A 13,751-nucleotide genomic window follows, 5' to 3' on the forward strand; every position below is an offset into this window, starting at 1 on the left:
ATGGTTATTTAAATTAGTCCTATTTTAAGATTAATAATGCCTCCTCTATAGGCTATTAGATCTCCTAAAATTATTACTAGTAGGTATAGCCGCTCCTTCTATCTATAAGGTAGCCCTATCTGCTTAACTACTACTAGTAAGATATGGTTCCTTATTGCTCTACTATCTATTAGCGCTTTAAACTATTAATCTTGCCAATTAACTCGTAGGTTTAGGTATTATCCTTAAATTCCTTTAAGGGTCTAAGGCTCTACTACTAGCTCCCTCTAGTCCTATAGGCCTTACCTTTTCCTAACTATTAGCTACTAGATCCTACTATATCTAGCTTCTTCGCTAGCTAATATCTAGTTTGTTTCTTATCTTCAATATACTATAGATATATATTCTCTAGGCATTCCCACTACTATTATCCGTCTAAGTATTCTTCTATTAGGAATCTTCCTAGTTAAAGTATTAAATTATTTATTTCTTAATTATTTACTAGATACTAGCCGTATATATACTTAGCATTCCTATATTTCTTTTTATTAGGTACCTACTATATTCTAGTTAGGTACTTCTAGTTCTTTATTTTTAGTGTCTTATATATCTTATACTAGTTATCTATATATATAATCTATACTAATATATAATACGCTAGGTACTTAGGGTTAACTCGTGCCTTATCTTTATGCTATAGTTTAAACCTCTACTTAACTAATGTAAATATTAGTTTCTTGTTCGCAGGTATTAAGATTTATTAATTATTTCTTTAGTCCTCTAATCTATCTTCTAAATTCTTTAACGTTATAATTAATACTCCTTTAATGTGACTTATGCGTTTTTCTATAATAGCTTAGTCCTAAATAACTTATTTGTCTAACTATATATAGAAGTCTTCCTAATTATCGCTGTATCTCTATCTATACTACTTTATATATAACTAGTTAAGCGTATATAATTTATCTATTAGGAAGTATCTTATTATTACTACGTTATAATAGCCTTTAGTGTATCTTTTTTTTAATCTAGTAGGGATTCCTAGATCCTCTTCTTACTCTAGTTTATCTAACTACTTTACTCTAGGCATCCCTACTTTAGGCCTATTAGTAATTCTTTATATAGGTACTCTATCCCTTAGACGTCCCTAAGTCCTTAACTCGGTATCTTATTTCTACTATACAAAGATTTACTATCTAAATTCTTCTATGCTTTCCTTAGGTTTTCTTCTAAGTAGATCCTTAAAGTTTTCTTACTTCGTAATTATAGTGTTAACTTTTCAACCCTTAGGCTAAATACTTTATTTACCTCTTACTAGAGTTACTATTTGTTCTCTAAATCTGTGTTGACTTCCTTATAGGAATCTTCGTCCCGTGCTTATTTATTTGTCTTTAAACTAAGCTACTGCTCTTAACTATCGGTTTTTGTCTATTGTAGGTTCTTAAGCTATCCTTATCTTATCTTAAGAATCTTAAATATATCTTATCTTTTATAGAGAATCTTAAGCTTCTCTTATCTCGTCTTAAGAATCTTAAGCCTATGGCCTTTTGCCTTTATTAAGTGGTAAGGTAGTAATATTAAATAATTATCTACTAAGTTTACTCTAAAATATTCCTCTTCTCCTATCTTATAAAGTAATAGATATTGTATCTAATAGAGTCTTAGTCCCTATTATTAATCCAGCCCCTATTACTAATTTAACCTCTATCTCTATTATTGCGTCCTTAAGGTCTATATACTCCTAGTAAGCTGCCCTTATTACCTTATTATCGCTACTAATAGTCTAATTATCTTAATCCTTAGATTTTACTACTAGGTAGAACTAGTATATAAGAACTTTCTCCGCTAATTACTGGCTTACTATACCGTCTTTATTCTAATCTAGTTTATAGAGTTAATTAAGTTCCTTATCTAACTCTTATATACCCTAAAGTCTATTTAACTTAGGCTCTTATAGCTAATAGCTTGCGCTATACTTAGCGTCCTTATAAATTTAGTATACGTTGTTATAATAAAACGCAAAACTATTAATTGAACATTCTTTTGTTTCTCGTAGCATATTATTATCCCTCTATACGTATATATTATCTACTAGTCTAGTTCCCTTTACTATATAGTTACTCTAACTACCTTTATAGTCTCTAGTAAAATAACTTTATTTTCCACAATTTATATAAGCTCCTTCTTAGTACTACTTTTCTTACTATAGAGTCTGCCTAAACGTCTTCTGCTGCTAAGATCCCTAATTTAGCCTCTGCTCCTTAGACCTTTATTTACTTAATCCTTATCCTTTAGGTTTCTATAATTTCTTATTCTAACCTTAGCCTTCTTTAGTACCGCTTAGGTCTATTAGGTCTACGCTATACTATAGTTTAGATACTTGTTATATCTTTCTTATATATACCGGTCCTTGCTATATTTTCCCTAACTTCTCGCTTTAGTATAGCCGGTTATCTACCTTAATAGCTTATTTAATTAACTCTCTTATATCGCTTAGATCGTCTATTAGTACTATTATACTTTAAACTTTAGCCTTTAATCCGCGTCGGTATTAAGCTATTAACGCCCCTACGTTCTACTTAGTCTGCGCTACTAGTATCTAAAACTGCGTTATATAGTCTATTACTAATCCCTTTTATATAAGTTAATATAGCTTTCCTTTAGCCGTAGCTACTAATTCCAGATCTCCGTATATCTATATTAGTCTACTAGTAAATCCTTCCTAGCTTAAGAATATATACCATACTTCTAAGTTAGTGGTTACTAGTTTATTAGCCTATATCTCTATAAAATAAGGTTTAAACTACTCTAGTGCCCAACCCGTTAAGAACAGTCCTGCGTACGCCACTTAATTACTTAGTTATAATAGCTTAGTTCCTTTATAAAGTACCTTTATTCTTATCTATATAAGGAATCCTTTAAGCTTATACTCTTCTCCTATAAACCTCTTAATTGCTAATATCTTAATCTTTTCTTTCTTTATATCCTATAGCTATTAAAGTAATATCTAATTATTAGCGTTATTTTGCTTAATAATGCTTCTAAGCTAGCCTATAGTAACTATATCTAAATCGCTCTATATACTAGTATCTACATCGCCTAAGGTTATTACTACTATAGATAGCGTCGTAACTGGTTGCTTAGGTGGCATTATATTGACCTATTGTTTACTATAACCTTAGTGTTACGAACGCTTTAAGTACGATGTTACGACTACTAGGAGAGGAGTTAGAAGTAGCTAGTTAGTTAATAGAAGCACGGTCTAGAATAGAACCGGTTAAACTATGTAACGAGGAATGGTAACCAAGGTTATATAATGTGCTATATATAGAACGTAGGGAATGGAAGGAATGTATGTACCTTATATACTATACATACCTTACATATAAGAAGGATTTCTTAGGGGTATGGTTATATATTTAAAGGACCTTACCTACTACACCCTAACCTACCCCTACACCACCCCTATAACAGGAACCTAATTATATTAACTTAACCCTATAACTAGAACCACCTAGGGGATAGAGTTAAAACTAGGGTTTTAGTAAGGAGTTAACAAACCTTATAAAGATATATATGGAAGACAACAAGTACAGCAGAGAAGATAATAACTTTAACTTTAAACTTACCATCTTCCACAACCTCTATAGCAGAGCCGACGTACTCTAAGAAGCCAAGGTCAAAGCCTACCCTATAATGCTACGCGGTCTAGCACTTAACCACTACTACACTAACCTTAAAAACGTCACCTTAACCCTTTTATTTAACTAAATCTGTAATACCATACGTAATTACTTTAAGGGACCTAAATATAGACGCGGTATATTAGGACGATGGAACTTAATAACTCTAAAGTCCATAATAGGCAAGAGCAAGAATGCTAGAAAATTAACCTTAGACTGCCTATAGCTACTTATTAAAGAACTAAGACACCTTTAGTATGGTCTTGACCTAGATTTACGTATAGACAAGTTCCTTTATAATAAGCTTATTAACGCCTGCTAGGAGTTACTAGTGTATTAATATGCCTGCTTTAAACCTTCTAATAGCTTAACTAGCCTAATCAATAACTTATAATCCTTTATTATAACATTCAAAAAGTTAAACAGTAAGAACCCCTAAGCCTTCTTTACTAACCGCCACTACTATAGATAATACCCTCGATTACCTTATAGAACATAATTATCCTTATCTAGCCAATATGCATCACTAAAGAAGCGCTGCTTTATCTGTAATAAAGAAGGCTATTGGTTATCTAAATACTCTAGAGAAGAACGTAATAAATTAAAGAAGAAGTTTAAGGATAGATTTAACCGCCGCTTTAATAGATATGCCTAATAGTATATTGCTAAGTACGAGGGAACAGATAACGATAGTAATAAACTTAACTTAGAATCTATTAATAAGGCAATAGAAGCTCTTATAATTGATATCGAGTTACTAACAGTATTTTTAACCCAAGAACAGACTAAACTGTTCCTTACCTCTTTCGGAACGATATAGCACGAAGGAGCTATTAATACTATAACTGACTTAGCAAACCGATCCTTTACCCATATAATTACCGGCACTAATTCAATTGCTTACTACAATGACCTAGACCTATTTGCCTATATTACTACCAGCTAGTATATATCTAATAAGTTCTATAAAGTAATAATTAACACCAGAGCTTTAAAGAGATTAATAGTAGGTTATGGATAATACCTCGTATATAGAAAGACCTATAATACCGTTATTAATACCTTAAAGGCTGGCGCTATTAACGTCTAGTTTGGTATTGGTTCTACCTCTTTTATTGGCTCCGTTATAGTTAATACACTAGTTGGCAACGTTAAGTTTTATATTATAAAGGCCGACATACCCTTCCTACTATACCTCGCAGATATAGATATACTAAAGGTCTATTATAATAACCTTAAGAACGTCCTAGTTACCCCAATAAAATCGGTGCCAGTGGTTCGCTAATTTAGTTACCTCTTCCTATTATAGGAAGAGTCACTACAGTTATTTATAACCCACTCGTTTAATTAAAACCCTTGCTACCTAACCACCGCTAAACTCTGCCGACTCCACCGTTGCTTTGGACACCTATTGGCAGATAAGCTATATAAGGTACTAGAACGCTCTGGCTATAATAATATTAATAAGCAGGCTATTAACTACCTTACTAAGTACTGTTCCTACTGCTAGAAACATGATAAGTCTCCCAAATAGTTTAAATTCACACTATAAGAAGACTAAGATTCCGATTTTAACTATTCTATTTTTATTAACATTATATATATTAACGGGAGTCCTATTCTCTATATAATTAATAAAGCTACCAGATTTTAAGCTGTGAGATAGCTACGCAATATCTCCGTAAAATATACCTAGGACATCCTACGACTATATTAGACTACCTAACTATATTACCTATAATGCCGGGAAGAACTTCGCAAGCAAGGAGTTTCAACAGCACGCTATAGTAATGGCTATATTAACTAAGAGCGTCCCAGTAAAAGCTTACTGGTCTATTAGAATGGTAGAAAGAGCTTATCCAATACTATATTAAGTATACTAGATAATTACAGAGGAGCTATAGGACTTAGGAATAACCAAAGAACTAGCCTTATAAATAGCGGTAAAGGCCGCTAATAATATAGCTAGCCTAGATGGCTTAGTCCTAATACTTCTCGTCTTTAGTGCCTACCCTTAAATAAGCAAACTCAACCTACTAGCACCCTCTATTATATAGCAAGCGGCAGCTATAAAGAAGGTAATAAAGGAGATTATAAGGATTAGGGCAAAGAAGTAAGTTGACGATATACTAAACTAACGAAATGGTCCATCTGTTACTATAATCTATAACCTCCCCCTTAACTTAGACGTGCTTATATGGCGTAAAGGCAATACTAGATAAAGCGGTAGATGGACTAGCCCATTTAAGTTGCTTAGAATTAACGGAGAAATATATAAGGTATAACTCCCTAATAGACCTACTAACTTTAGGACCATAACAGTAAAGCTATACCTATAACCCAAACTAGAAAAACCTAATAAGGAACTAGAGGAGGAGCCGTCTAAAGAATTAACTAAGGAACCGACCGAGGAATTAACTAAGGAATCAACTAAGGAACCAATAACTACTGTACCCCTCCAAAGATTAAAATAGATATAATAATCGCCAATAAAGTCCTAGTAAAACATCGCGGACGTATTAATATTTATTAACAATAGCCCGACGAAACCTAATACTACAACCCTTAAGTGCACCTTACTATTATTTACAGAGTCTTAACATAAGAAGATAAACGGTTTACTTAAGAAAGGTATCTTTAAGTTTATTAATACAGCAGACGTCCCAAAAGGAGTTAGAATCTTTAACTCCCGGTTTATTAACAAGATTAAGAACACTGGAACAGATAAGGCCTTTAAGAAGTTTAGACTAGTTGTATAAGCCTATAACAACTATAGTAAAGATCTGGTCTTAATATAATTACTAACTATTTAACGTGTTAGCCAGAGAATTATCCTAGCACTTATAGTAACCCTATAAGGAAATAAAAGAAGACCAGCCTCTTTATACCTACACGATATCTTATAAGCTTATATATAGTCCAATACCCACCTAAACAGAGACTTCTTTATACGCCCACTACTAGAACTCAAACTAAAGAATAGATTAATTCTAAGAGTTATTAAACTACTCTATAGTGTCCCAGAAGCCGGCAACTATTAGTTTAATATATACTACCGCCACCACCTTAATAAGCTATGGATGAACTAGTTAATATATAACCCCTACTTGTTATACACAAATAGTAATAGCTTTGGAATTATAGGACTATAGACCGATAATATACTATTTCTTGCTAATAAAACCTTTATAGAGGCTGAAGAAGCTAGGCTTTAGGAAGTAAAGTTTCTAGTAAAGGAGAGAGAGAAGCTTACACTAAATACCCCAATTAAATTTAACGGAGGCTGCATTAGGCAAGAAAAGGACTTAATAGCCCTTACCTAGGAACGTCAATGCTAGAACCTAAAGTTGGTCACTATAAAGGCTACAGACCTAACCAGCTCTAGAGGGGAAGTCTATAAGGTAGTTATACTAAAGGACTAGTACATTACCTAGAGAGCAAGAGGAGCCTATATTGCTATAGTCTATTAACTAGAAGCTGCCTTTAACCTCTCCTTTATAGCATAAGTTATTAACCTAAAGGAAAAATATACGAAGTAGCTTAATAAGCGGCTATAATAGCAAATTAATAATCCCTTCTAAGGACTTTACTTTGTACGACTTAATACAAGCACTTTTAAACTAATGATATTTACGGACTCGTCCTTTGCCAATAATTATAACCTCTCTTCTTAGATCGGCTTTATCATTATACTCGCGGATAAGGATAATAGGGCTAATATCCTTTATTAGTTATCTATTAAATATAAGCAAGTTATATAAAGTGTCTTGGTATCCAAACTATATAGAATGGCCCACAGATTTAACACTGGAGCTACGATTAAAGCAACTATTAAGAAGATCCTATAACTCAAACAACTGCCGCTTATCCTCTATACCGACTTAAAATCTCTATATAACTGCCTAGTCAAACTCGGGACAATATAAGAGAAACGACTTATGGTTAACCTAATATGTTTACAACAATTATACGAGAGAAGAGAAATAGTAGAGATTAAATAGATCAACGGAGGTAGTAACTCTATAGACGCTATAATAAAATTAAAGCCTTACCAGGCGTTAAAGGACCTAATTAATACGAATATAATTAAGCTACAGGTTACCAAGTGGGTAAAGAGAGAAAACGTTAAAGCAGGAATAGAGAACGTAAAGATATTAAGCCAGCAGCCAAGGCGCTAGTGGTAAGCGAGCTAATGGCGATTTTCCATACCGGGCATGGAAAATCGTAATTGGTTACTTTAACTATATGGTAGAATTCGGCAGAATCTAAGTGGAATATGGCAGAATTTAGTAGAACTTAATGGAATTTGGTAGAATATAGTAGAATTCGGCAGAACTTAATAGGACCTGGCAGAACTTGGTAGAATTTGGCAGGAGGCGTTCTTAAGCACTATTAAAAACTAAATACTCCTAGTGTCTGAACGAGGTTGTCTATAACTAATTGGGTTAGTTACGTGAGCTAAGCGAGCTCACGAAATCCACTAAATTCCACCTGTAGAATAGGGGAATCAAGAAGTATCAATTAAAATCAGTTACCACCTAAAACTATTGCAATAGCAATACGTATTACCGGAAGTGATACGGACATTTATATACCAGCAATAAGCTCTAAGTGCTAGCGTAAGTTTAGCTCTGCTAACGTAATTACTAATAACCAAAACCGCCTGGCTGATAAGATAATTAAGGCACTAGAGCTTTAGAAGAGCTGGTTAAATAAAGGGCATATAGAAAAGGATGAGGATAAATAAGGAGTATAGGAAGGACTTATTTTTAGAGTGTATATTTATTATATAAGGCGAAGCTCTGTTAAAAAAATGTTTAGTACCTAGATTCTCTATCACGGATTACCCAATGGGGTAATTCTTAGCAATCAATCGCAATCACTTCAATCAATCAGCTAATTCTCATCAGTCGATCAATCGCAACCAGGATTTTGGCCAATCAATCGCAACCGGGGGCCCCTGCCTGCGATTGATTGCCTGTCGAACACACTGCTTCCAGTACATCAACAGAACGTGTACGTTCTGGTACATACTGCGAAACCACGCATTTTAAAAGTGGAAAACGTAATGGATTGTAGCCGTTATTTAATTTCTGGGGAGTGTGGGTGCCAAAGCGCAACGGATGTCACCGGAGCTGCAGGTGTTGCCTCGAAAGCGATATGAAAGGCCTTGGAAATGGATTTCGGTTCCATGCCAGCGAACCTCGACTCTTCTCGATTGCATCTCTCGGAGCCACTGCTCATAAATCGAGCTTTGCTTTGACTTTAGAAGATCTTGACTGATTATCTGGCAGCGATCAAGATGGCTCCTACCAAACGACCACAGCAATACAATGAATCCATGCGAAAGTACGAGAAAGGTTACGCCTTTTTCGAGCCCGCATCTTCTTTTGACGTCAAACCTGGCTGCAGTGGTTATATTGATGCCGGCGGAATCTGGCATCCACTTGTCGATATCATGGACAGCGTTGCAGTCCAGAAATTAGGCTTATCAGACCTGGACCAGACTATTGTTGTTGCCATGCGACCAAGTTCTATGCGTTGGGGACCTAGATATTCGCAATCTGTCAAATACAACAGATACGACGTCGACCTTGGAGCCAATGGGGTTCCTGCTGGGATTCCAGCCGAAGCCAAAATTGTGATCAAGTTTGACTTGGGATCCCAGTTTGGAGCAGTTCTCATATGTGATTCTGAGGTGAAAATGCAGGGCTATCACCACCTCGCTCCCTTCCGCGACTGGGCCCGGAAGAATGCCGAAAAGATACTTAACAAGTTCCCGGATGTTTACGAGAGAGGTTTTTTCATCGCGGTTAGTACTTACTCGACTAAGGACGTATATATCAATTCCTGGTCGGACAAATCCCAGAGCGTGACGCTAGGATTCAAGTTGGGGGTTATTCCGGCTGGCGAAATAGCTCCGGAAACCGAATGGTATAGAGGCGACTCTACAAGTGAATGGACCCGTCATATGAGCAATGGTATGTTCATTTTGCGTGCTACTTAATAAATACAATTCTCACAGCACTTATGCAGACGGAGAGGAAAAGGTGATATTCTTTAGAGGCTTGAAATTCGAATACCACAAGTTGACAGGGTATTTACGAAAGGTGAGAGACTGAGAACTCCCATTTTAATGGATGGTTCTGACATTCTGAGCAGCCGGAAGACAAGGTAAAGGAAATCATTCCAGACAAGTGGCGCGGGGCCAACTTTATCATTCGTGATCCTACGAATGAGGATGATGCACTTGAGGTCAAGATGTCCCTCCTTGGGAAAGATTGAACACTTTTCTCTTAAAGCTAGACTTTCCATTTTGAAAAGCAGGAAGTTTCTCGGGTTTTCTTTAGTTTCAGATAAATATAGGTTATGGTTTCAATCAGATTTATAATGCACTACATGTCCCATTTCATCAAATGTAACCTAGCTATAAGGACCAGTATCAGGGATCACTCAGGGGCTGTCGTGGTCACGTGCTTGGTTTACATCACCTAACCCGAGCTAAGGGATTTGAAACCGACTTGGATGGGTTTTGGCTAGGAGTCGGACCTGACTATAAAAGACGTAGTTTGATCGGTCCTTACGACCTTTCTTCTGTATGTTTTTTGTATCCTTAGTACTAGACCTATAGGATTGAATATAATATTACGTGTCTATATATTGCTTGGCAGAAAACCCTACAACTTAGGTATTTAACCAGATGTTCAACACGGTCAACAATATTATCGCTTGCAACTGCACTCAATAGGTCGTTCTTTTTATTATAGATTGCTTATAATTAGTGTTCTTAGTGGCCTATATTAAGGCCCATGACCAACTTTCTAGCTAATAGCACCCGCTCGAAAACTCCTCGCTTGACCGCCCTATTATCTACCTCCTTATCTACTACTATCCTATCTACTAAATATACTATAGTTTTATCTTTAGAAGAAGAAAGAGCTAGGAAATAAGACGAGAGGGCCTAATAACTCTATAACCTAGAGATTTAAAAGAGGGAGTAGGAGGAATAAGTATAGATTTAAAAGATGGAATAGGAGGAATAGGTATGGATCTAAAAGATGGAATAGAAAGAGGAGTTTTACTAGGCAAGGCTAGCCGCTCTAAAGCAGCCTACTCTACTAAAGCACCCCTCTACCGCTAAGGTGGATAAACTAGGTAAGTCCTATAACCTACCAGAAGGCTTAGGCACGCTTAAGCTTAACCTCCCTAGCCTAGCTAGAAGAGACCTCTATAATATATAGAAAGGATCCTTCTGCCTAGAGAATCTAGTATATCTATAGGTACACTCTAGCCGCCTAGACCTCTCTAATATAGCTACTATTAAAAATAGAAAGCTTATTTCGAAGAGACCTACTACTAGCCGCAAATCTTATAAAGTAATAGATATTGTGTCTAATAGAGTCTTAATCCCTATTACTAATTTAGTCACTATTACTAATTTAATCTCTACCTTAGTTATTGCGTCCTTAAGGTCTATATACTCCTAGTAAGCTACCTTTATTACCTTATTATTACTACTAATAGTCTAATTATCTTAATCCTTAGATTCTACTACTTAGTAGAACTAGTATGTAAGAACTTTCTCCGCTAACTACTAGCTTGCTATACTATCTTTATCCTAATTTAGTTTATAGAGTTAATCTTATTCTTTATCTAACTCTTATATACCCTAGAGTTCTTTTAACTTAGGCTCTTATAGCTAATAGCTTACGCTATACTTAGCGTCTTTATAAATTTAGTATGCGTTATTATAATAAAACGCGAAACTTCTAATTAAACACTCTTTTGTTCCTTGTAGTATATTATTATCCCTCTATATATATATATCGTCTACTAGTCTAGTTCCCTTTACTACGTAGTTATTCTAATTACCTTTATAGTCTCTAGCGAAATAACCTTATTTCCTATAATTTATATAAGCTCCTTCTTTATACTACTTTTCTTACTATAGAGTCTGCCTAAACGTCTTCTGCTACTAAGATCCTTGGTTTAGCCTCTACTCCTTAGACCTTTAATTACTTAATCCTTATCCTCTAGGTTTCTATAATTTCTTTTATTATCTTAACTCTTATATTCTACTAAGGTCTATACTATACTATAGTTTAGACACCTATTATATCTTTCTTATATATACTAGTTCCTATTATATTTATCCTAACTTCTCGCTTTAGTATAGCTGGTTATCTACCTTAATAGCCTGTTTAATTAACTCCCTTATATTACTTAGATCGTCTAGTAGTATTATTATACTTTAAACTTTAGCCTTTAATCCGCGTTAGTATTAAGCTATTAACGCCCCTACGTTCTACTTAGTCTACGCTACTAGTGTCTAAAACTGCGTTATATAGTCTATTGCTAATCCCTTCTATATAAGTTAATATAGCTTCCCTTTAGCTATTACTATCGATTCCGGATCTCTATATATCTATATTAGTCTACTAGTAAATCCCTCCTAGCTTATAAATATATACTATACTTCTAAATTAGTAGTTAATAACCTATTAGCTTATATCTCCGTAAGATAGGGTTTAAACTACTCTAGTACCTAACCTATTAAGAACAATCCTGCGTACGCTACTTAATTACTTAGCTGCGCTAGTTTAGTTCCTTTATATAGAACCTTTATTCTTATTTATATAAGAAATCCTTTAAGTTTATATTTCTTTCCTATAAATCTCTTAATTAAGGGTATCTTAATCTTTTCTTATTTTATATCCTATAGTTACTTAATTAGTAATTACTAGTTATTATCTACCTATTCCGTAAACGCTTTAAGCTATACTATAGTGACAACCTATAAGTTATTATCCTGTATACTAGTATCTCCTCTAAACCCTAAGCCTAAGGTTATTACTACCGTAGATAGCGTCGTGGTTGCTGCTTTAGGTGGTATTATATTAACTTGCTATCTTCTACCGTAACTATTGTAGTAATTATATAACGGAACGGAGTAGGAATACTACGGTACGTCCTATTAATGGGCCGAGTATATAGGTATAGATATTAAACAATTTAACGATTGTACTAGTAGAGTATTTGCCTAATAAATTAACTCTAATTATATTCTAAGAATTACTATAAGGAAGGAACTATCTAAGGTAGGGACTGAGGTCCTTTAAATACACAACCGTACTCCTAAGAAATCCTTCTTATATATAAGATACGTATTATACATGTTATATATAGACATTCCCTTTGTATACCGCGTATACCGCGTATAATATTATATAACCTTAGTTACCATTCCTTGTTATATAGCTTAACCGGTTCTATTTTAGACTGTGCTTCTATTAACTAACTAGCTGCTTCCAACTCCTCTCCTAGTAGTCGTAATATCGTACTTAAAGCGTCCGTAACACTATAGGGCGTTCTTATTATTATATTCTTCCAGTAGCTTATTATCTTCGCTATACTAGCACTCTATCTACTTATCTAAGTACTTTAGGGGTCTTAGTTTATTAGGGTAATAGCTATAGAATTTTTAAAGCTTATAGGGACTACTAATAAAGTTCTATATAGGGTACTAGGTAGGGTCTAGGTTATAGCCTTTCTAACTAACGTAGTACTTTAGCGTTCTCCTTACTAGCTTACAGGCCAGTATTTCTTTAATTTCCCATTTATTATCGCTATTGACTTAAATTAGTAGGGGAGGTTTATTCTTTTATCTAGGTAATAGGTTGTTTATAGCTTTCTATAGCTTATCTAGTAAGAAGATAGGGTAGACCTTAATTAAATCTAGCAGATTTACGTTATATAAGTTGCCTATATTCTTAAGAACCTTATATAGTCCTACTATCTAATAGTTTAGCTTACGGCTAGGCCGTTCTATCTTCTAGTTCCTTATTATAACCTAGACCATATTACCTATAGTAAAGTTAGGCTCGCGCCTATACTTATTCGCCTACTATTCTATTAATTTCTAGGCTTTTCCTATGTTTATATAGGCTACTATCTAGGCTTCTTTTAAGCGCTTAGCGTACTACTAGGCTTCCTTATAGGATGGTTTCTTATATATAGTCTAGGGTCCTTTTAGTCTTTTCTAGTTAAAGCTTATATAGGGTAAGTAGCCTATTTCTAGTTAAATAGGGG

General features: G+C 34.7%; 1 protein-coding gene across 1 annotated transcript; it reads left to right on the forward strand.

Moving 5' to 3' along the window:
- Nucleotides 1–8,964: 8,964 nt before the first annotated feature.
- Nucleotides 8,965–10,000, forward strand: K441DRAFT_615469 (uncharacterized protein; the record flags this gene model as incomplete). Its single annotated transcript, XM_067645715.1, has 2 exons — nucleotides 8,965–9,643; nucleotides 9,832–10,000. 2 exons carry the CDS (start codon nucleotides 8,965–8,967, stop codon nucleotides 9,945–9,947), a joined length of 795 nt encoding a protein of 264 aa, XP_067501418.1. The 3' UTR covers nucleotides 9,948–10,000.
- Between the last annotated feature and the right edge of the window lie 3,751 nt (nucleotides 10,001–13,751).

Source organism: Cenococcum geophilum (assembly GCF_001692895.1).
Source record: "Cenococcum geophilum 1.58 unplaced genomic scaffold K441scaffold_35, whole genome shotgun sequence".
NCBI lineage: Eukaryota > Fungi > Ascomycota > Dothideomycetes > Gloniales > Gloniaceae > Cenococcum > Cenococcum geophilum.